This window comes from Gekko japonicus, unplaced genomic scaffold (genome assembly GCF_001447785.1).
Source record: "Gekko japonicus isolate JY-2015 unplaced genomic scaffold, Gekko_japonicus_V1.1 scaffold94, whole genome shotgun sequence".
In the NCBI taxonomy this organism is placed as follows: Eukaryota; Metazoa; Chordata; class Lepidosauria; order Squamata; family Gekkonidae; genus Gekko; species Gekko japonicus.
In genome coordinates, this window is record NW_015174274.1 from 1,303,499 (window position 1) to 1,328,740 (window position 25,242).

Genomic DNA, 25,242 nt, shown 5'->3' on the forward strand with positions numbered 1-25,242 from the left:
CCAATCGCAAAGACTGAGTCTATAAGACCCCTGCATGGAGCACTCACACATTTTCGACAAAGAAGTGAGTTTTATGTTGAACGTTTTGTATGCTGGACCACTGATGAAGGCAGCATGCTGGAACACGTCTGCCTTTCTGTTCTACGGCAGATAACAGCAGCGTTCTGTGCACTATGATTACTTGTGACACTTTCTGTTCATTCACAAATGGATATTTGGTTTGTTTAGAGCTTATTCATTTTCTAATAGCAGATTTGTTTTTCCTATACACACTCTCTTCCCTCAAGCTTGCTGGATTTTTTTCTGGTTTGGGGGTTGGTTGCAGGTCTAGTTTCCCCTCCTGTTATGTGCTAACACACAGCAAGAGTAATTTTCACTATATACTTTCATTAGCATATATTTAAACACAAGCACATGCACAGTGAGATCCTAAGCAGGGTTACAGCCTTCTAAAACCATTGACTTCAGTGGACTTAGAAAGCTGCCGCTCCACTTAGGACTGCACTTAAATGGATTTCAGAATCAGCTCTGCAGGTGCCAGTTTTGATAGCTCTAAGCCATCGGTGTGCTGTGGCTGAGCTCCTATGTGTTAATCCCATGCTATAAGCTGTTATCGTGATAACCAAAAGATAGGAAACTGCTACGATTAGTCACCAGAGATCATCCCCTCTTACATCTCAGGCAACAGTAATTACCTCGAAATGGGACTTCTCTGGCAGTGACCCATACAGCCATGTGTGATGTAACTCCCATCTGTCACTGCTGAATGCACACTGATGACATCATTGGCCTATACAGGCTGCTGGAGGATTTTGCACAGCTTATTTATTTTATTTTCCCACTTAAGTTGAAAGAAGGCTCTTCAGGCTAGAGGACAAACCTTCCATGTGGAGTGGTAAGATAATCAAAACACACTGCACAATGAAAAGTGCCCACAATATATGTCAGGGTCAACCAAAAGAACAATTATGGATCAGACAGGATCTGTCACAAGGTGAGCTTCACTATGGAGTGAGAATTTGAATCCAGATGTTTCCGTTCCTAGGCCAACATGCTAATCAGTACACTGGCTCTCAGCTGAGGGGGAAACATGAGTTTTGTCCCTCAAAATGACAGCCCAATATTGACTTCCCTTATCCATAATATCAAGTACAACTTATCTCATGTCCTGATGTTATTACACTGTGCCCCCCCTCCGAGAGCACTGATTCCATTAAGAGGGTAAGAGAAATGACCCACATATGGTTGTCAGGATGTACATTTGACTAAAGGGTACAGAAGGGAAGGAGCCACTGATCTGGTGTCAGGCTATGCTTGGTTTAGCAGCACCCAAACACAGGGAGCTAGAATTTCACCATTCTCATTCACTGGTTGGTCAGTGGCAATAGTCTAGATACATAGTCTGTAATCTTGCCTGGTCAACTGCTACTAAAAATTGTGTGTGTGTGTGATGTGTGTGTCAGACCAGTTGTGATTAATGTGAGCATTTTAAAGATGGTTGGAGACCTCTCATTTTAATGATTTACATGTGTTGTTTTAAAAAAAAAAAACGCTGATCAGAACATGAACATTCTGGAATGAAAATATGCTTTTCCCCCCTGATGCTTTTGTCATCATGATTGTTGCTGTTGTTGTTGTTCAGTCACACAGTCTGACTCACGGAGCACATCACGCCAGGCCCTCCTGTCTTCCGCCGTCCTCTGAAGTTGGCTCAACTTCATGTTCGTTGCATCTATGACACTGTCTAAACATCTCATCCCTTGCTGTCCCCTTCTTCTTTGACCTCCAATCTTTCCCAGCATCAGGGTCTTCTCCAGTGAGTGCTCCCTTCTCATTTGGTAGCTAAAGTATTTGAGCTTCAGCTTCAGTATCTGGCCTTCCAGGGAACAGTCAGGGTTGATTTCTTTTAGGATTGACTGATTTAAGTCTTCTCCAGCACTATAATTCAAAAGAATCTATTCTTCGGCACTCGGCCTTCCTTATGGTCCAACTCTCGCAGCCATACATTACTACTGGGAATACCATTGCTTTGACCATACAGACTTTTGTTGGCAGGATGATGTCTTTTTATTATGCTGTCTAGGTTTGCCATCACTTTCCACCCAAGGAACAGGTGTCTTTTAATTTCATGGCTGCAGTCACCATCTGCAGTGATCTTGGATCCCAGGAACATGAAGTCTGTCACTGCTTCCATGACTTCCCCTTCTATTTGCCAAGGAGTGATGGGGCCGGATGCCATGATCTTAGTTTTTTTAATGTTATTTATTTATTTAATTAGATTTTTACCCCACCCTCCCAGCAAGGCCAGCTCAGGGCGGAGTTTCAATCCAACTTTTGAGTTGAGTTTCAATCCAATTTTTGTGCTCTCCTCTTTTACTCTTAGCAAGAGGCTCTTGAGGTCCTCTTCACTTTCTGCCATTACAGTGGTATTGTCTGCATATCTGCGATTGTTGATGCTTTCCCCAGCAATCTTAATTCTGGTTTGTGATTAATCCAGGCTGGCATTTCGTATGATGTACTCTGCATATAAATTAAATAACCAGGGTGACAATATACATCCTTGTTATACTCCTTTTCCTATGCTAAACCAATCAGTTGTTCCATATCTGGTTCTGTCACTTCTTGACCCTTCTACAGGTTTCTCAAGAGACAAGTGAGGTGGTCTGGTACTCCCATCTCTTTAAGGACTTGCCATAGTTTGTTGTGATTCACACAGTCAAAGGCTTTAGCATAGTCAATGAAGCCAAGGTAGATGTTTTTCTGGGACTCCCTTGCTTTCTCCATAATCTAGTGAATGTTGGCAATTTGATCTCTAGGTCCTCTACTTTTTCAAAACCCAGCTTGTACTTCTGCAGGTTCTCTATCCATATACTGCTGAAACCTAGTTTGTAGGATCTTGAGCATGACCTTGCTAGCACTGGCCTTTTTTGGGACTGGAATGTAAACTGACCTTTTCCAATCCTGTGGCCACTGTTGTGTTTTCCAAATTTGCTGGCATATTGAGTGCAGCACTTTAACAGCATAATATTTTAAGACTTTTAAGACACCATGATATATTTGGGGAAAGCCTGAGGAAAACAAAGGACACCATGCAAGCATCCTCAGCTGTTGAAGATCTTGTTAAAATAATTTACAGTAATTTTGGCATGTTTAAACCAGCAGTATAAAACTCAATACATGCAGAAGAAAAACCAACAAAGCTCCAGCTGTTTGTTCAATGCGTGTTGTAAATCTCTGCATTGCTGAGCATCATGTGCGTGAGTTAGGGTTGCCAGCTCTGAGTTGGGAAATTTCTGGAGTCTGGGGAGGGAGATCAGCAGGGATATGATGCCCTGTAGTCCTCTCTTTAAAGTTGTTGTTTTCTCCAGAGGAAATAATCTCTGTAGTTTGGAGATGGGTTGTAATTCTGGGAGTGCTCCAGGCCCCACCTGGAGATTGGCAACCCTAGACTGAGTATAGAAGGACTAGTCATTCTAGGTAGTGCTTAAATTTTGGAGGGAAAGAAAGGGGGCAGCAATTTGCCCCGCTCCCCAGCATTTAAGAGCAGTAGTGGATGAAGGCTGTAGCCCTAAGCACACTTACTAGGAAGTAAGTCTTATTGAACACAATAGGACTTATTTCTGAGCATGCACACTTAGGCTTGCTCTGTGGGTCTCCCTTTGCCCCCACTTATAATTTGAGCCCTAGTTCTTGGACTAGGCTGGCATCCCTTGGGTGTTCCCAGGAATGGATCTTTCATGAGTGGCAAAGGTCCATGGTAATACAAGGTATTTTAATCATCAGTGCCTTATGGAAGAAACTAAGGATTCTATTTTAGTTTATTTCTCTACTTAATCTCTAGCAACTGGATGCTGAGAGCTTTGCTTGTGAATGACTAGCAGTTCAAGGATGTTTTGCTCTGGTTTCCCTTCCCACAGCGGGCCAGTTTGGACTATTAAACAGATATGCTGAGACTATGGGTGGAGTGGTTCCCTGCTATGTTATGAAGAGGCAGGCATGTGACTCCATCACTGCATGCCTGGCTTGCGTCTCAGTCCTCATTCGCCTCCCCACCGTTTCACGAGTTTTCAGCATTTCGGCAACAGAGCGTTAACTGTGAATTGAGTTCTCAATTACTTGTTTCATCTGGTTCACTGCATGAAAAGTGCTGTAAGGAAATACGTCAGGCAGGCACCTTTCTCCCCTGCTTTGAACTACCAGCATTTGCTCGATTGTCCTCTTATTCACCACACGTGGTTGCTGCTGCTGAACCTGAAGTGTTAAACAAGGATCCAGGTATGCAGGGCCTAGAGTTTCCTTCCCAAGCACAAAGAGAAGGGCATTGCAATTTGCAGTCATCAGCATGCCATTTAGTGACTGACATCTCACTAGTGTTTCTCCTAGGTTTCTGCCCCCTCCCCAAAGATCTGAAACAGGCCTTCCTCATTTTTTGTCTCTCCTACTTGCTTCTCAGGCTTTCCTTCTTGATCACAGTGATGCCATTTCTAGGAAATGGACTACTTTCATGAATTCTGAAGCCTGAGTCAGGAAGTGACATCATAAATCTGGGACCTAGCCTAGGGCGTACCTGGGATTTGATCCAGATAAGTGTTTCCTTGGGTGTGAGGATCTCAACTCATGGAGTGTGATTCCCCCATCCCAAAGCAGGCCCAAATGCCCCCCACATCTTGTTCTTGGATGTCTCCTCTCATCAAAGAACAGGTTTGGGGAGCATTTGGACTGCTGCAGGAAAGGGGAGGCATGAAAATAATGATCTATGAGAAAAAAATTCTTACATCTATGGAAATATCTCATCTGGATTCAACCCCTGAGACTGTGTGTTTCAGGCCTCAGAACAGGTATCACCAACCTTTTCATTAATGAGAGATAGTTCTGGGTAATGAAAGAATTCCCAAGATACTTTCCCCCATCCTCAGTACGTTTTGTGGTGCCCAAGAAATAAAACAAGGGCAATGAACTGCTTCAGAAATGAAGCTATCGACTAAGCAGTACATAAAATAAAAGCTATTTTTAAAAAGCCTACAGTGGATCTTTTCACTATCTTTCTCTGGTTCTTCTAGGGCAGGGCTCCTCAACACAGCACCCATGGGTGCCAGGGCACCCACTAGTACTTTCCTGGGCACACAACAAGCTTTTCAGAAAGGGGGGCATTTTAAGGCAGAGCTTGTTATTGACTGCACGTATTCCAATGAAAGGGCTTTCCACGGTCGCAATAGCAACCACATCCACTGGAGGATCAAGAAGACTGGCGAGCACCCAAGTTTGTGGTTCCATTCCCTTTTCAAGCTTTCCTTTTTATTCCCACTTCTCTCTCTCCCTTCATCCCACCTTGGCTTTCCTTTGTTTCTTTTTATTCCGGTTCTGTGATCCTTTTGCGATATGAGGAGGGAGGTATTGTGTTCTGCAGCACTGCAGAAGCTATTTGGGGTTCAGCCCTGCCCCCTACAGAAACTATTTTGGGGTGGCACTCACCACCTCATCTCAAAATTGCAAAGGTGTCTGCAGGCTTGAAAAGGTTGGGGACGCCTGTTCTAGGGAACAGGCAAGCTACTCTGCAGTTCACAAACTACCGGTGGAAGACCTAGGGTGGCCATTTACCAGGTGAGGGTGGGGGACCTCCCATCCCTGCTTCCCATTGCCCACCCTCACTCTGGCGAGCATCAGGGGGACAATAGGGGCCAGAATGATATCCGATGATGTCATGAGCCCATTTACAGCTGCATAACTGGAAGTGATATCACCTCATTGCTGGACACTCTAGCATTCATTCAGATGCTAAAACCATAAGAAATCTGGGTGAAAGCTATAGAGTCTTGTGATACAATGATGTCACTGGAAATGACCTCATGATGTCATGGGATGCCACTACTGTAAGTCTCTGCCCCCAAAGCCTCCTGGAGTTTGCTGACCCTATGGCAATCTATAGAGATCCCCTACTTCAGTTCTTTTTCAGGCACATCCAGGATGCTCATCATTGGTCCCTAGGGTTGCCAGGGCTCCCACTACAGCTAAGGCAGACCTCCTGGCAAACCCCTCAGGTGCCCACTGCTGACTATAGGAAAATGGCAGTAACACAAGCATTGTGCTGGTCCTCATCCCCAAAAGGTTCCCAAGGTTTGTCCGCTGCGGCCTGAAAACTGTAGGGCTCATGGCGTGGCATCGCTTCTGAGAAAACCCAGAAGTAATAGAGTTTCTGGTGATTCCATGAGAGATGTGATGTCACTTCTGGGTTTCCCCCAGAAGCAACATTATGCTGTCACTGACAGCCATCCCCCCCCCCCATGTTCTCACCCCTGCTCTCCCACAGGCAGTCAGACCAGGCTGGGAAACCCTATCCATGTCTCATATATAAACCAGGAATCCGGCCTTCTCCTTTTGCCTGGTCAACAGAATCATTCACTTCCAGCTCCAACTCACCCCACACCGGGCTGCAACTCCAGTAACTGATCTCTGTGACTCTGGCCTGGAGGCAGAGTCTGGGTTGGGAAATTCCTGGAGATTTGGGGGAGGAGCCTGGGAGGAACTCAGCAGGGATGTGATGCCGTAGAGTTCCTCCTCCAAAGCAGCCATTTTCTCCAGGGGAATTGATCCCTGTAGCCTGGAAATCAGTTGAAATTCTGGAAGATCTCCAGGCCCAACTTTGAGGCTGGCAACCTAGCTGGAGGAGTAGGGCTGCCAAGTGGGGGCGGGGAAACCCCCGGTTTGGAGGCCCGATTTCTGCCGCGGTGGAATCGGGCCCCGGGGGGAACTCCGCCCCCTGAAGCTGCGTCACCAGAGGTGACGCAGCCACGTCGCTCATGTTGGGGGCGTGGCCCAGATTCGTCGGGGGGGGAAACCATATGGTTTCCCGCCCCCCGATGATCTGGGCCACGCCCCCAATGTGAGCGACGTAGCACGTCACTTCCTGTGACGTGCTGGTGGCGCGCGCGCATGTCCTGGGAGAGCTCCCGGAGCCCGGGAAGGCTCCCCCGCCGGCAAGGGTAAGTACACTTGGCAACCCTATGGAGGAGAGGTCTAGCTTCAGCTATGCTTTTACCTACCAGCCTGGCCAGCCTCCAGCAAGCTTCTCCAGGTCTACTCAATCGAAGCCCCATCTGGCACTGAATAAGTGATGGCCTTCCTTCCCCCTTGTGAATCTACAGGACGCACACACTTGGCCTTTTGGAATTGTGGCATCTAAATTGTTAAATAGGTTGTTAAATATAAAGCTCCAGCAGAAGCAGACACCTTACCTTTTCCTCTTGACGGATGCAGCCCAACTGTTACTCCACATCTCTTTGCATTTGGAGGCTGTCTCTGGCTTCTGAATCCCACTCTGATTAGGAGTTGTTCTGTTTAAATGAAAACAAAAATCCGTCTCTGAAGGAACAAAAACGTTCTTGGCAGCAGCACAGTGGATTGCTGTGAAGCTCAGATAAGGAACAGCTTAGAGTTTTGGGGAAGAAATGCCACCGAAGTCTGTTTCACTTTCATTATGCTGAATGCATTTGAGTTGCAGGAGCATATTTGTTTTTTAAAACCAAGGCGGGCTTGTATCACTGAGCGCACTGTGCTGATGTCTGATGTAAATCAGAAATAGAATTTTTAGACACTGAATTTGCAACCAGCTTCAGCATAATTACATCTCTAAAGTGTACAGGAATATTTTAGCAATAAATAGGAATGGCTTTTGCAAATCTGCTTTCAAGATGCTACATTCAAGAATAAATGTGCACTTTAGTTCATTGTAGTTCATTTATTGCCTTTATATGGTGTTCAAGGAAGCCTACAAATGTTTCCCAAACACACTTTCTAAGCTTGCCAATTCCAGCTTGAGAAATTCCTGGACATTTGGGAGTGATACTGGGGAGGGTGTGTTTTGGGGAGCAGATGGAGCTTAATAGGAATGTGATGACCCTCTAGGACTTCTGTTTCTCCTAAACTCTGTAACTGTCCTCCAAAGCTGACATTTTCTCCAGGGGACTGATCTCTGTAATTTGGAGATCCGCTGTAATTCCAGGGGAACTCTGGGTCTCAGTCTGAGGTTGGTAACCATACCAGGGCCAGTTCCAGGTTCCACCCCCGCCTGCATGCCCCCCCACTGCCTGTGCGTCCTTCGCTTGCAAGCCCTCCCACCATCCCTACAGAGTTGCCTGCACCACTCTGCCACTGCCACCAGGAGTGCCAGCACTGTTCACCACCCACACCTTCCGTCATCACTCTGGACACTCTGGACACTCGGGGAGCATGGGTGCAGAGAGGCGGGGGGGGGGTGCGGGACAGCAGCAATGGGCCCCAACAGCATTCCTGGGCCATGGCAGGCTCCCCACCTCAGAGTATGCTGACCCTGGCCCTGAACTGAACCATACCTCCCTGGGACATTGAACAGGCCCTAAACTTGCTTTGCTTCAGTGAACTTCTTGTGTTTGTATTTCAAGACCACGTCCTATCTAATGGCATTCTCTATCTAGACTACACTGTATCAGTCAGGCATGCCTCCCTTTGTGCATGCAGGAAGGAGAGTCAGTGCTGGGAGGAAGAAGGCATAAGTCTCCCCATGCTACCCCTGATGTCTTGTTCATTTCTCTGATTCTGTAGCAGCTTCTCTGCCTGCTGAATCCCACCTCAAAAGACAGAGGGGCAGAGGGGTGATATCTCAGAAGGTGTGATGGCTTTCCAGCACTATCTCTTGCTCCCATACGCTGGAAACCAATCTGAGTTCCCTCCCTACAATTTGTCTTGTTTTGGACACTGGGGTGCCTAGATGGCCTCCAGTCTATAATGGGTGACTACATGGTGGGTGAGAAATGATGGGTTATCTTGAGCTGAGAAGAGCCAGTTTGGTGTAGTGGTTAGGAGTGGTGGACTCTAATCTGGAAGAACCAGGTTTGATCCCCCACTCCTCCACATGCAGCTGCTAGTGTGACCTTGGGTCAGTCACAAGTTCTCTCAGAGCTGTTCTCTCAAGGGCAGTTCTCGAGAGAACTCTCTCAACTCCACCTACCTCACACAGTGTCTGTTGAGGGAAGGGAAAGGTGATTGTAAGCCACTCTGAGTGAAGGGCGGGATATAAATCCAATCTTCTTCTTCTTCATTGGGAGAGGCAGAGGTCATTTCGGGGGGGGACGTGGGGGAATGCAGTTCCCCCGGGTGAGGTGCAGGGGGCGGGGCACATGACGAAGCCCCACCCCCTGCTTCCGGCCACCCCGCTTCCAGCCCTCATTCAGCCAGGAGGAGGCAGGAGAAGAGGGAGGGTAAGTTGCTTCCTCCCCGCCTCTCCCCACCCCTGCCTGCCTGGGGCCAGGGAGGGCCTTGGCGGGGCTTCCTCGCACTCCCGCTGGCCTTGCAGGTCCACTGCCGGGCCCCTGATGTCAGGGGGTGTGGCATATGCTAATGAGTTATGCTAATGAGTTCCCCTAGCTCTTTTTCTACGAAATGACCCCTGGAGAGAGGTATGTCTGCGTGGGCTTCTGGTGGGCCCATATACACTTGACCCATTGAGTCTACTTACCAATGTCCACACACCCACTCCCCAAGTCCGACTCTCCCTTTTTTCCAGCTACTAAAATGATGGGAAGGACAGTGAGGAGGTAGGAATTATAAATTCTTTTTCTACTCATTCACTGCCTTCTTGCCCATCACTTAGACCAGGGGTCCATAACACGATGCCTGTGGGCCCCATGGCACCTGCCAACAGCTTTCCTGGTGCCCGCCAAGTGTTTTTCAAAAGTGGCTGGGGCCAGGTGGGACTTTTACCCAGCAGGGCTTCTGATTGGCTGTGGTTTGGCATCAACAAAGATCTTCACTGAATGAGGGAAGGTAAGCTGTGTGTATGCAAGAAACTATTTTTAAACAATATGGAAATATAGAGCCTTCTCTCCTGCAAACCTTGGACTGCCTTTGGAAAAAGGAGAAGGGATACTGGTTTTTCTCATGGTGTCCTGGTTAGTGGATGCCAACCCACTCAGTGTTAGCGGTGCAGTAGCATCTCCTAATAGAATGTCTGACTTGCACTATCATTCAGATAACAGTAGGAATCTTTTTTATTATTATTACCTACTGCATACTGCAGTGCAAAACAGAGGAATGCTTACCTCTTCCCCCAAGCTTTCTGTGCGTGCCAAAGGACTTAAGGCAGAACAAGGAGCTTGCGACAAGTACAAAGAGAGGCTGGCTAATATTTATAGGTCCTGGTAGGGAGATAAACTTTCCAAACAGTTAGTATTAGTATGCTCACTGCAGCTTTATTAAACAACATTAACGGGACGATGCCAAACAGCCTGACTCAATGCGCTAGTATACCGTTTCTTGTGATCAGTGCATTTCTTCACCAGCATGATGTTGAGCCGGAATTGCAAAAGCAGTTTCATCATCACAAAAACTTTGGAGATTGGCATAAAGCGGTAAATAGTATTAAGAAGAAGAACTGCCAGTGACTTCTCTGGCTGGAGCATTTTTATCCTATCCGTCTTCCACAGAGCTCTGGGCAGCAGGCATGCTTCCCCCCTGCTCTGATTTATCCTCACCACAACTCTGAGGGAGACAATGATGGGTTCAAGCTTGATAGCAGAATGGGATTTGAATGCGGGTCTTTCAGCTTGACACTGTAACCATAAAGGGTTGCCATTCCCCCAGACAGGGTGGGAAATGCCCCCAATTCTGAGGTCCTGTTGCCCACTGCTGCTCCAAGCAGCAGCAGCAGAAGAAAAATAGCAACATAGCACTCTACCAGAGCCACAGGTCCCATTGCATCCCAGTAACACTGGTATGCTTTGAATAAAATTAGCAATTGTTTATAGTTCAAAAGCAATTTCCTTAATGCAGTGACTGCCAAGGTGGCACCTGGATGGAGGTTAGAGCTGCCAAGTGGGTGCGGGTGGTGGGTAAACTCCCGCTTTGGAGGCCCGATTTCCGCCGCCGCAGAATCGGGCCCCAGAGGTGACGCAACCACGTCAATCACATTGGGGGCGTGGCCCTGATCGTCGGAGGGAATACTCTATGGTTTTCCCTCCGATGATTGGGGCCACGCCTTCAACGTGATCAAAGTCGCGCGTCACTTCTGTCGTGCACATTGAAGAACGGCTCCCGGAGCTAGGTGAGGCTCCCCCGGCGGTAAGAAAATTTGACTTGGCAACCCTAATGGAGGCACCTGCTATTGTTTTGTCAGGCACCAATGTGATTCTTCCCCAAAACATCTCTCCTGCAAAGGAAAGAGACAATCCTGGCTTTCTTCCAGCTCATTGGAGTAAGAGCTACCTCAAAGGAACCTATTCCTATCTACCTATCTATCTATTCCTATCTGTTCCACTGCTGAAGCTCTCACCAGGACAGGAAACATGACTTTCTTCCACCCTTTTCCCCTACCTTCCCCATAGACATTAGACTTGTGCACTTCTTTCATTGTTAATTACTATAATGTATAATCAATATTTTCATTATTAATTACTATGAACACAAAAGAAATTCACCCTATGATGAAACTCCCCCCCTCAATTTTCTTTCCTTTTACTCTGGTTTCTTTCAAGATTATAGTCTCTGCCTTTATTGGCTGATTTCAATTTTACAAGGCAGCCAGCATTTTCTTAATAAAAGGGCATAGACAGAGCACAGTGTTGCTTAGTGAGAAGGGGAAGAGAGGCTCTAGACTTTCTTTTTAGCTGCTAGGATTATGTATATGTGTGAAATATTCCAGTCCTCCTGAAGTACAAGTGATGAGACTTTGCCTTCCTCTCTCCTCCCAATGACTGCCCTTCTTTGCCAAATTTTACCTTGCAGTCTGCTCTCCAAAACTTATCCCCATCCAAGCATATCTGCCTCAAAATCTTCCTTCTTGAAATTCCTATATATTTTAAGCCACATCCGCATTCTACTAAATAAACTACTTGGTGAGTTACACAATGTGCTAGTTTAATAATATAATCTTTCTGCAGATGTTTAAATTTCTTAATAGTCATGGCATACTTACAAGCTGAGCAATTCCGTGTGCATTTAAAATGACCAGTCAAAGATGGATTTCATTGGAATGTTCTCCTTGTCAAAATCAGACTTAATTATTAGATCCTGTATATTATTACTTCTTCTAAAGCCAGTCCTGGGCTGCTCTTAACATCCAGGAATGCCTGATACCAGGTACTAATGTCTAGACGTTATACTTTTAATACTGACATAATTTTGTGCTTATCACTTTAAGTACACACAGTGCTTATGTGGTTACTCATTCCCCTTCTGCAGCCTGCCTGCCTTACCCTTATTCTGCCAGCAACTGCCCTTGCCTTGCCAGTCTGCCTCTTCCCCATGGTGCTATTCTTCAATATTGGAAGTAGGAATGCTTTGGGTGGAGGCTAGAATTCATATCCTCTCAATTTTTAAGTGGGTAACAGGAAGTATAAACCCCAGGGGTCTGTTCCCTTGAATCCTTCAGGACCAATTCCAGTCCAATTGGCATAGAGCAGTCTTCAGTTCCATCCAGAAACTTGGCTTCTCTCCCCAAGCCCTTCTGGATGCTCGGCTGGTCCTCGTTGCCTGGGTTTCCCATTTTCCTCTGTTATTTTTACAAATAGATCTCTGTTTTTATTATGTGTCTGCTGCCTTGACAAGGCCTCTTTGGTTGAAAGGTGTTATTTTTTTTCTTGAACAGATACCTAAAATAAATGTGTGTTCATGGTTCCTTCCATGTGTAAGTCCTGCAGCAATTTCTTTACTGCCCTTCCTGTTTAAAAGGCCCACTTCAAGGTGCAAATGACCTTCTACCTCTGCAAAAGTCCAGAAAACATAGCACATGCATCTGCTCTCAGAGTCACAATTCAAATTCCTTTGCAGTAGCTAATGATATAACCTTGTCAAAAAAAGTTATGCATTTCTTGGTCTTGCTTCCAATGCATTTCTAGTCAGCTACTACCTCATCTCCATCTTTCAGCTGTTGGATGAATTTAACCTTTTCTCCACACTGACTTTCCTTTGTTGGATTTTGAAGGCTGGGGGTTGTTAGAATTCTGACTTGAATGCTGCCAAAATTCTAGAGCTCATGAAATCCAGTCTTTTTGCACAGATGTCAAAGGAGAAATCAAATAATGCCCCAGCCACAATAGATGATAATCTTTGTGCTTTCTTCTTCATCCTTGCAAAAATGATAGGAAACAGCTGACAGATTTTATGATTGTTTGCTGAATGACAGGCCAGCTTATCCCAAGCTCATCAGAGTTCGGGAACTTCAGCACGGTCAGCCACAGTATATGCATGGGAGATCATCAAAGAAGACAGGGGTTGCTATGCAGAGGAAGGCAATGGCAAACTGCCTCTGCTAATCTCTTCTCTGGTCAATGCCGCATGGATGGTGTTGCCACGAGTCAGTTCTAGCCTGACGGCTTCTTCTTCTTCCAGCCCTAACATTGTTCCAAAGGCTTCTTCCTTTCCCCCTCTTCTGCCAACCTTTTCACCCTGCACTGCACATCTTGACCCTGATCTGTTTTAGGCACATGAAATGCTAGATCCAAGCATGTATGAACTTTTGAATCAATGTTTCAATGCCAGGTTTTCCCCCTCATCATATCCAAGATATTATCTGCTACTTATGGTATGGATGTAACAAAGCTTGGCATAATACATTATGTTTGGAAATGTCGTTCCATGTCATTGCATCCCTAAATATTACTCTGTCCCATTTTTAAAATACTCTTTGACTGTGTTAAACAGACTACCTGAATGCCATTAGAAAGCGATATCCATTCCTTAAAGATTTTAATTTCTTTAGCATTCTGCCACCAATTTGGCTGCATTAGATAATGAGACTGAGTTGCTGTTTTAGGGTTCATGACACTTTGATTAGTAAGGTAATATGCAATCTAAATGCTGGGTGAAATGGACTGTAAAATCTTAAACTGCAGAAGTAACAATTTGTCTTATAACATTAATCACAGCAACTGGGGAAGAAGAGATGGGCTGACATTCTTTTCTTCCAGGCAAAATCGCCCCTGATGTTTTCACCATTCAAAGGATGTTGAATCCCAGTTTTGCTGTCTCCCAGTTTTGCTGTCTTCACCGTTTAAAGGATATTAAATCCCAGTTTTGCCTCCACCACATCCAGAACCTTATCTGACTTGTCATAGCGTTCATAAGGTATGCAATTTAAGAAGGAGAATCTGGAAATTAGAAGACACTACAGATTGTCTAAGCCAGAGGTCTGCAACACTGGCTCAGTATGGAACCCATTGGTGGCCTGTGAACAACTTATGGCTTTGTCCAACTTCCCAACCTGTAGCAGGACTGCATCCATTCTAGGATACTGTGGAACTGAGCAAGTGCGCCCCATGTCTGAGAGTTCTCTTCTTCATTCTTGTACACTTGAGATGGGGTGAGTTCATACAAACTAGCTTAGCAAAAAGGAAAGCCTGATCAAATCAAATTCAGAGCGGTGATTGGAAGTAAAATAACACTATTGAAAACTGAGGCCCGGATCCAGCAATGTGCAAGAGGAAACATAAGCAGGCGTAGCACAGTTCCATTTGTGCAAGACCTTGCGCAAATGAAGCATAACTGGGGATACAACAAGTTTGACTTAGTGTAGTGCAAGTGGCTACCACAGTCTTTTTCATGAGTTTCCACTTGTGCACTTGTTACCATTATAGTAATACAATAATACAATAAAATAGTAAAATAAGATAATCTCCCTGTCTTTCCATCTGTCCATCTGTACTTATATCTCGCCTTTCTTCCCAGTGGGGACCCAAAATGGCTTACATCATTCTCCTCTTCTCCATTTTATCCTCACAACCCTGTGAGGTGGGTTAATCTGAGAGCGTATGACTGGCCCAAGATCACCCAGCAATCATTCATGGCAGAATGGGGGTTTGCACCTGGGTTGCCCAGATCCTAGTACTATGCTTTAACCAGTGCACCATGCTGGCAGGGATAACTCATCAGAGGCTAAAGCCAGGAGACTCAAAATAGGCCACCAGCTGCAGTAGGGCTGCCAAGCCATGGCGGGGGATCTGCACGTCTTCACAGGATCCCTGCCGTGGGGGACAGTGATAGGCGTTGCACCGCCGTTGCCAGGTTGTGATGCTACGCATCGCTCTGGCAACGGGACTCCAAACAGCCCCGTTTCCAAAGCGACACATAGTTGTAGTGTTACATCCTGGCGACGGCGGTGCAACGCGTATCGCTGTTCCCCGTGGCAGGGATCCTGTGAAGACGTGCAGATCCCCCGCCGTGGCTTGGCAGCCCTAAGCTGCAGGGTGATTGTGGGAGTTCCAGGGCCAAAAGGGAAAGATATGGGAAAATCCTGGCGTAGGTGAGACAAACCACAATCAAACCATACTATTTACAAAAGAAGCCAGGGGTCTCTGTGTGTGGCAGGCATCTCAGAAAATAATGCTACATGTTTGAAAACTGGCCATCAACCCCAGAATGATGACGGAAGTTGCAATGGCAAAAATGAAGACAATTGGAATACCCTGAACTGGGTTATCTTCATGAGAGGCAATATGTTATAAGAGAGCTTTAAAGCAACGTGTCATGTGTCTCTAATACTCAGATCCCCAACCCACCATGGAAAGTTGCTGAGTGACACACTCAGACAGATCTACCTCACATGTTGTTGTGAGGATAAAATGGAGGACAGGAAGAAGAAGAGTTGGTTTTATACCTCACCCTTCACTACCTGAAGGAGCCTTAGAGTGGCTAACAATCACCTTCCCTTCCTCTCCCCACAACAGACACCCTGTGACATAGGTGGGGCTGAGAGAGCTGTGACTGACCCAAGGTCAACCAGCTGGCTTCATGTGGAGGAATGTGGAATCAAACCCAGTTCTCCAGATTAGAGTCTGCTGCTCTTAACCACTACATCAAACTGGCTGAGTATCCATGGGGAGAAAGACAGGGTATGGTACTTGTTATACATCTGATTTTTTAAAATGATATTAAAAAGATTACATCATTTGGCATATAGCAAAGTAGCCTTTACAAAGGGCTATTAGATCTATCAACACAAAGGGCTTTTAGATCTATCAACAACTCAGTGCCTGAACTGGGAGTTATAATTTCTGTTCCACAAGTATAACCACCAAAACAGATTAATGTTCCATTACCGCATGTAAAGGGTGGAGGAGGCAGGAAGCATTATTTTACTACTTGGTTGGATCATGGGGAAGTATTAATTCCCTCTATGGTAGTACTCCAAGCAGGATAGGGATAAGAAAGACTTGAGACCAAGAATCGAGAATAAATGGGTTGGGGCCAGGGGAGACATGGAAAAATTAGGTGGAGGGAGCGAGAAATTGAATGAGAGATTAAGGAAAAGAGAGTGGAAGGTTGTTTTATCTTGCTGCAACACTCCAATTAATGCTTTGTACCCTAACAAATGCTTTGCAAGATCTGGCAGAGCTGGGTGCAAGGAAAGGCAGAGAGAAAGGCTAGGCTGTTAGCAGGCTGCAGGTTGGCGATTACAGCAGCAGCCATCAGCATGCTGTCTTGTCTTGCACCAGTGCTGGATTGGATGATGGGTTTAGCATGATCTGTTAGACAAGTTTGCTTCATTCTAGAAGAAAGGCAAGTCTAGCCAATAGTAGAGTGCCTTTTAGTGCCCCTAGTGGCTGCATCCAGAACTGCATTTTTAAAATAAATGAAAAGACATTCAGCTGGATGAAGCACAACCCTGGCTTCAAGGATCCTCTGACTGACTTGGGCCCCCCAAAATTTTGTCCCCCAGTCCCCCCTGTTGGCAGCCCTGCTGAGTGCACTGATAGCTCTGAATTAATAATCCACCAAGAGCAAGATGTCCTCTGAGCTAGAAGTTGCCATACATTTTCATGGAGTCAGCTGTGAATAAAATGAACTTTGCATGTGCTCAGAGAACTTTGCATGTGCTCAGAGACTTTTTGTTATTATTGTTCACATATTTGGAATTTATCTTCCTAGTCCATTTGAATCTCATCCTTCTTCTAATTTTCTCAGGGCAGTGTACATGATACCTCTCCCTCATTTTATCCTCACAACAACCCTGTGAACTAAGTTAGGCTGAAAAAGAGAGTAATTAGCCCTAGTTCACCCAGAAAGTTTCATTGCAGTGTGGGGATTTGAACCCAGGTCTCTCAGCTCCTAGTCCAACACTCTAACCATTATACCACACCAGCTCACATGAGATATGATCTGGCGTCCTCTTGAAAATCTCTCTGCCTTACCCCTCCTGCTGCAGCCTGAAATGCCCCCCAAAATGTTTATGTGATGGACTTTACTTTTTGAAGAGGCTTAAAAATGCTGTACATAAAACTGCAGGGTTAATACTTCACAGAGCCAGAGAGCCTTGAGTGACAGGCTGCTCCAGGCAATCTGATTGGTTGGCATCAGCTGAACAAAGAAAGTCTTTTGAGAGCTGGATGCTGAGAGAAGTCATTCATATTCCTGCCTTAACTGTGATGAGATGTGTATTTGAGACCGTCTTTGGCTAGCCCTGACAGAAAAGGGTTTAGTGCTGACAAAGTTATAATTCATCTGTGACTGAATATAGTCTGAATGCAGCAGTAGCTGAGAGAAGTTTGAACACAGTGAACTGGGGAAAAGTTTGGCAAGATTTGGGTAGCATAAAAAGTCTCCAACTCAAGCCAAAAGGAAAAGGGATACATCTGGAGAGACGAACAATCCCTACCCAGTCAAACAGGGAAAGCTATCTCTGAGGAGTAGAGATCCCGGGACTAGTGTGACTGGAAACTGCTTGTGGAGACTTTTAAAACTCAGTTAACATCTCAAGAAGATTTCTGGTGTTCCAAGAGAAGGGGTTTGGATACTGGGGAGAGGGTACCAGCCTTCTGGGCACCAAAAGAGTCTGCTATTATAATAATAAAGTGTGCAGGAGTAGTTTGGGAAAACCTAGGAACAAAAGTCTCTCCAAACAAAGAACTACAGTAACTGTGAATACTTCTAGAAACTCTCACTAGCCTGATATATAAGAATAAGAGACTGTGCTTATACTACTTTACCTCAGGATTTCCCACCCTTGATTTCACTTTACTTTTCCCCTTGATGTTAAATAAAACCTTCTCTTATTTTTGAATTGTAATTTAAATTTAAACTGTTTATTTAAACTGTCATTTAAATAAAAGGAAAACCCAAACCCTGCCCTCAGGTCCCGGCCTGAGAAAATAGCCATTACATATTACTGACACAGGGTGGGACTGCTAAAGCTGCTTTAAATAGAAGAATACACATTACCAGGGCTACTCAGTCAGTGAAGGGACACGAAAGATGGAGGGAAAATCTTGCCTCTGAGGGAGAAAAATGGACAGGGTCTGTCATAGCTTCTCCTGAGGAACAGGGGAGCCCAAGGAACAGCACAACAGGGGAGCTGGAGACTGGCCAAGGAAGGGGAGAATAATTAGTGAATATCCCTCCCATGTGCATGCAGAAATTATAGGTAGGATCTGACCCATTATGCTGCAAATATTGCAACTAAGGTCAGTTTCAACGTCCTCTTTACCTCGTCGTTGTTGATGTTGTTGAGATTTTTATACTGCTCTCCCAGCAAAGCAGGCTCAGAGAGGTATACAACATTTTACATCAAGAAACGTTAATCCATTCATCTAAGTATACAAATACATAAATCTTAAAACAACAGATGGTTTACAAGAAGCATAAAACCTACATGGAGTTACAGAACAAATTTGACTCCTGATGGTGGTGGTGGGGGAGAACGAGAGGCAACTAACTGGCTGAACCGTTGCTGTCTTCAACCGAAAGCTTGGCGGAACATCTCTGCCCTACAGGACCTGCAGAACTATAACAAGTCCCACAGGGTCCTGATGTCATTTGGCAGAAAGCTCCACCAAGTCGGAGCCAGGGCCAAGAAAGCCCTCGCTCTGGCGGAGGACAGCTGGACACTCTTTGTTCTCCTGAGCGCAATGCTCTCCAGGGGACATACCAGGAGAGGCAGTCCTGCAGGTACATTGGTTCCTTGAAGGTCAGAACCAAAACTTTGAACCTGACCCGGTACTCAATCTGGAGCCAGGGCAGCTGGCAAAGAACAGATTGGATGTGTTCAGTTGATGGTGTCCCCATAAGGACCCAAAGGAAAGTGTTCTATTGGGTTCTTGCCAATGGAAAGTGTTCTATAGGGTTAGCCATGTCAGTATGTTGCAACAAAAATAAACTGCCTGGTAGCCAGCATTCCTTTTCTGGACAAAATGCTTGAGTGGATGGTGGCTACATAGTTTCAGGCAGTCTTGGAAAAGGATTGCCTAGATCCATTCAATCTGGATTCAGGCCTGGATTTGAGACAGAAACAGGCCTGGTTATCCTGACTGATGACCTTTGCCGGGGCAGTGACAGGGAGAGTGCCACGGTGTCTTTCTGGAGAGGTTGTTTAGGTGGGGAGTAGGGAGTACTGTGTTACCCTAGTTCTGCAGAAGGTGGTGCTGGGATATTACTGCTCAGCCTCATGGCATTCATGCTGTGGGGTCTCTCAGGAATCAGTTGTGTCCCCCATGCTGTTTAACATCTACCTGAAACTGCTAGGCAAAAATATCAAGGGATCTGGAGTAAGGTGCCACTGGTAACACCTGACTCAATTCCTCCTAAACTGCTAAGTCAGTAGGGTCTGTGGAAGTCCTAAACAGATGCCTGGAGAAGGTCATGGGATGGATGGGGGCCAAGCTCTGTCCAGACAAGACTGAGGTGCTGTTGATCGATGGAGAATCTGCTTGAGTGCTGGAGAGTCAGCCTCTTCTGGAAGGGGTTGCACTTCCCTTGAAGGTGCAGGTTCATAGCTTGGGAATGCTACTGGATTGTGGCCTAAACCTGGAGGGTCAGGTCTCCTCCGTGGCACGGAGTGCCTTTTATCAGTTTTGGCTGATGTCCCAGCTACAGCCCTTCTTGAAAAACCATAGTGATTCACACTCTGATCACTTTCAGGTTAGATTACTGCAACACCCTCTATGAGGGGCTGCCTTTGAAAACAATTCAGAAACTTCATTTGGTCCCAAATGCAGCAGCCAGACTACTGCCAGGAGTTGGATATATGGATCATATATGAAAGATCTGGACTGGCTGCCCATTTGTTTATAAGGGACAGGAGCCACCGAGGACTTTAATAGACCTTTAGTCAGCTGGTGAAGCTTTTCGTGCAATGGGAAGGTGATAATGTTGAGCCCAAACTGCATTGTCCCTTAGTGCAGGCACAGTTCACAGTGCTGGTTTTGACCTTGAAACTCCTACTTGGTTTGGATTCAAAGTACCTGAAGGACTCCTGGGACTGGTCCATGATAACTTTGCTGAGGGAATCTACTCTTTCAGAAGTTTGGTTGGTGGATACTCACAGGATGGCTTTCTTAGAAGCTGCCCCTGGATTGTGGAATTCTCTCCCCCAGGAGGTGCATTTGGCTTTGTCCATTCAGAAGAATCTCAAGACACATTTATTTCAGAAGACCTTTGAAGGAGCTTGACCTTAGTCTCAGGTTTTAATAGAACAGCATTTCTGAATGTTACAGGTAATTTTTATTGTTATATTTTGTATTTACTGTGAGACACTTAGTGAATTCATAGAATGAAGCAGCAAAATATAAGCTTCTGAAATAAATGAATAAGTTCTGCATCTTAGGACAATAGACAGGTTAAATGACACAATAATTATTGTTATTGTTATTGACAACTATATTGAATAAAAGAACTGAAAGATGAGAAGGAGGACCCTGCCCAATCACTACCTGAAGGAGTCTCATAGCAGTTTACGATCCCTTTCCCTTCCCCTCCCAGCAGACATCCTGTGAGGTAGGTGGAGCTGAGAGAGTTCTCTCGAGAACTGCTCTTGAGAGAACAGCTCTGAAAGAACTAATGACTGACCCAAGGTCACACCGGCAGCTGCATGTGGAGGAGTGGGGAATCAAACCCAGTTCTCCCAGATTAGAGTCCACGCTCCTAGCCACTACAGCAAACTGACTCTTTCAGAGACAAATAGACAGATCATAGATATGTTTACTTGGATGTAAAACCCCAGTGAGTTCAACAGAATTTATTTTTCCAAGTAAACATGTTCAGTAAAAATGTTTTCCATTTGTTCTGAGTATAACTGAATCCTGACTGCAGTTTCAATGGAGCATCAATTCTTGCAGACATATCGGATCTATCAGGTATGCCCTGAAAGGGCCATTCACAACATGCCTTCAAGAAATATTCTGGAAGGAAATTAATGGAAGCAGTCTATTTAGGACAGCTGCCATGCTTCCTGAGTAATGTAAACTGCAGTCCATTACCTATGTGCTAAGTAACTATTCCTATCCATTGTAGTAACTATCCTACCCTCAGGGATGCAATGTTCTGACAGAAGAAAGAACACAGAGGTCTGTAGCACAATTAATAATTAATTACAGATAGTTAATTATTCTGCAACTTTGCAAAAAAAATCTATTGTTGTAGATGGAGAAAACAATAGGATGAAAGTCATGTACAAAGAGCCCTGGCTATTTCTTGTCTTCATCTCACACACACACCAGGAAGTCATTCCTTTAACTGCTGTGATGTCATAGCATGTTCATGGGCAAAGTCCTGCAGTGAAAGATCAGCCAGTATGGAATTTTGAAGATCAGGGCAGATGCAGTCAGGAAGGCAGAACTGTCAGTTTCAGATAAAAAGCCAGAGAATACCAAAGCAGCAATGAGATAAGGGGAAATTACTCTAAATCTAAGGACAGAGGAAGGCTTATACTGTGTTTTGATTGGGGAGACACAATGTGAGAACACAGTTTTGTTTTTAAAAAAGCAGGGAAGCAGGAAGGAGCTGAAGGGAAACCTCATATGAGAACCATAAACAGGACATACATAGTTGGAAGAAATCAAAAAGATAAGGAAGACTGAAGGCTGAATTTCACATGATTACATACAATAGCCCTTCAGATATTAGCCAGAAACCTCTACTGCCGAATATTCATACAATGGTGACTTCCATGTATACAGCTCTTTCCCCTTCTTACTGGTTGCTGACTATTTCTCCCAACTGCTTCACTGCTGTTCTACAATATACATGTTTTAAGGACATTTTTTTGAAGAAAAGATAGCAGAACCAATAATTTTTCAGTAAAAGAAAAAATCTGCTTCAGTGTTCTTCAGTTCTGCACCTGGTATGCAGACGGGAGAATTCATACCAGAAAGTTCTTTCTGCTGTTTTCTTATCACTGCTACCATATAATTAAAAGCTAGATTCCAGTGAACTAAAAATAACATTTTTAAAAAACAAGGAGAGATTAGAAATTCATCAGTAATTATTACTCTAAACAATAGCTCACATGCTATATAGAAGTGCAGTAAATTTTCAAAACAGTACACTGCAGAATGAAATAAATATTAAAAACTGTTCAGAGTTCTAAAGCATTTTGACAAGAATGCATTTTGACAAGTTCTGGTCACGACACCTTAAAAAGGATATTATAGCTTTGGAAAAAGTGCAGAAAAGGGCAACTCGAATGATAAAAGGGTTGGAACACTTTCCCTATAAGTAAAGGTTAGAGCGCTTAGGGCTCTTTAGCTTGGAGAAACGATGACTGAGGGGTGACATGATTGAGGTTTATAAGATTATGCATGGGAAAGAGCAGGTAGAGAAAGAGGGACTTTTCTCCCTTTCTCACAATACAAGAATTCGTGGGCACTCCATGAAATTGCTGAGCGGTCGGGTTAGAACGGATAAAAGGAAGTGCTTCTTCACCCAAAGAGTGATTAACACATGGAATTCACTGCCACAGGAAGTGGTGGTGGCTACAAGCATGGACGGCTTCAAAAGGGAATTAGATAAGCATATGGAGCAGAGCTCCATCAGTGGCTATTAGCCACAAGGTATAGATAGGGGCTCTGGGGCAAGTCTTCTTGGTGCTTGCGGGGGGTCAACAGTGGGAGGGCTTCTAATGTCCTGGCCCCACTGGTGGACCTCCTGATGGCACTGGTATTTCTGGCCACTGTGTGATACAGAGTGTTGGACTGGATGGGCCTTTGGCCTGATCCAACATTGGCGTCTCTTATGTTCTTAAGGCCACCCATGAGCCTAAGTGAAACATAGACAGAAGGAGAGCATCTTTCCAGAAGAAGAGGACCTGTTGCTGCCTTTTAAACTAGGATTGGTGAAATTTCCTTTGTAGTGAGGCGCTGGCCTCTCTGTTACATCAATGCACCCACTGTTCAAAGTTACCTGCTGTTTTCTAAAATTCTGCTTCAGGTGACAGAAGGCACAATAAGGCCAACCAATGGTGTTATGGGGCATGGCTCCAAACCACAACATTGTCCCCAAATTCCTTTTAACCCTCAGTTAAGCTGTCATCCTCCTGCCAACCTAGCAGTTCGAAAGCAAGAAATTGCAAGTAGATAAATAGGTACCACTTCGGTGGGAAGGTAACAGTGTTCCGTGCGCCATAGTGTTTAGTCATGCCGGCCACATGTCCACGGAAACATCTTCGGACAGCGCTGGCTCTTCGGCTTTGAAAGGGAGATGAGCACCGCAACCCTAGAGTCTGACTCGACTGGCTTTCGAGCAAGGGAACCTTTACCTTTACCTTTTAAGCTGCCATCAGGCCTGCACTAAGACATAAAATCTGATATGTGTTTTGCTCCTTGATGGAATAAAGTCTGCAGTACTTTGGAGCTGTCCCTGGTTCTGCAGACCTTACAAAGTGATTTCTTGTGTCTCTGGCTACTTGCTATCCAGCTACCTAACCCTAGCTGCCCATTTTGCTACATGGTTTTCCCACTGTTCCACACCAATCCCCTTTGGAACTTCCTCAGAGTCTGTGGACTCACCCTCCCCCCCCATGCTGGAATAGGCCAGAGGGGAATCTATCCCCATTGCTGAAAAAGACCGTTTACTACACTGGCTCAGGATTGGCAAATTCACCAGTCAAACAGTTGGGTGAACAAGGCTTTATTCTCTCAACTGAAGTTTTAATGTAGTTTGGCTCTACAATTTCCACACTTAAAGCTCACAAAAAGACCAAGCTGAGATCAAGAGGGATGTATCTATGCTCATTACATGTTTGAACTGGATCCCCCACCCCCAGGAACATGACTGTTTTTCAGAAGCTACTCATGGTTCTTTAAACACTATGGATTACAAAGAGGGGGGGGAGAGGGAGAGAGATTTTTGAAGGGGAAATTAAGGGTTTGGCAGCATTTCAATTGTGATAAATTCTCCTGCCCAATCCCAAAACTATTTTTTTTACGTTGCAGGAGTTTAATGAGCAGTTTTTATAAAGGGGGAATACTAAAAAGGAAACTAAAAAATCTGGTGCTTGCATGGATCTAAGCCCAAGTGTTTGTAAAACAAACTGCTTAAACTGCATGACAATGACTTATGACATATAGGGAAAGCAAATACCTGTGTCAAAAGGGAAACAAGGCAGAAGGAAACAGTCGAAAATCAGAGCAAATATGTTCCAAGCCGATCTGTACTGAACTTCTTCAGTTATCCGAAATTTAAAGCAATTCTAATTTTATTTTTTCTGGGGGAAAGGATTTTTTTCTATAGCTACAGATTTAGAATTAACAATTAATTACTGGGGCTGTTTCGGTTGTTATTGTACAATCAGTCATCAACACACAAACATATTGATATGCTTATTAAAATACAGTCACAAAAACATCTGCTGGCAATCCAACACCCTTGCAATGTTTGTGAAACCAGCACTCCCAGACACAGCACTTTTTAATGATCAGCACTCCACCCCACACTTCTTAAAAATACTCTTCCAACGACGTCAAGTGGCAAATCCAAATGCCTTTGCACTTCAGTTTGTGATACCAAGGGGGCACTTTTTAGACCTAGTGCATTGCAGGCATTCAGCCTCCTGAGTCACAACTTGTGGGTCACCCACAAGGCACCCTATCAGAGCCGCGGGCGCATAAAACCCAATTTTTGACAAACCACAACATAGAATAAACCCGCTGTCCAGTTTCTCCCCCCTCAACCCCAAGGGCAGCCTTTACCTGTTGGTGGCCATGTGAGGAGTGAGTTGGAGAGAGGCGACAGGAGACCGGAGAGATCTCATCACTCGGGGGGCAGCGTCGGTGGCGGCTTTGACCTCCTTCTCCCAGCCCCTAGCAAGCAAGCAAGCAAGACAAGCCCAAGTTGTCAAAGAGCGCCAACGGAGCGGAGGCTTTTCCTGGAGTGACCAGACAGGGGAGAACAGAAAGCCTGGTCGGAGGGGGGGGGGGAAGGGGGCAGCTCTGGTTCTCCGAGTGCCGCTGGGATTGATGGAGCCTGACTCCGACACGACCTCCAGCTGGAGCTGGATCCCCCTCCCCC

At 45.2% G+C, this 25,242-nt stretch overlaps 1 protein-coding gene across 1 annotated transcript in view; it reads right to left on the bottom strand.

The window, feature by feature from the left end:
• ST8SIA6 (ST8 alpha-N-acetyl-neuraminide alpha-2,8-sialyltransferase 6) overlaps positions 1-25,242 on the bottom strand; it is a 59,753-nt gene that overhangs the window by 28,198 nt on the left and 6,313 nt on the right. The window contains exons 2-3 of the mRNA XM_015423747.1: positions 24,924-25,099; positions 7,233-7,331 (exon numbers count right to left, since the gene is read on the bottom strand). Coding sequence (XP_015279233.1) covers positions 7,233-7,331; positions 24,924-25,099 — 275 coding nt within the window. The remainder of the gene's footprint in view (positions 1-7,232; positions 7,332-24,923; positions 25,100-25,242) is intronic.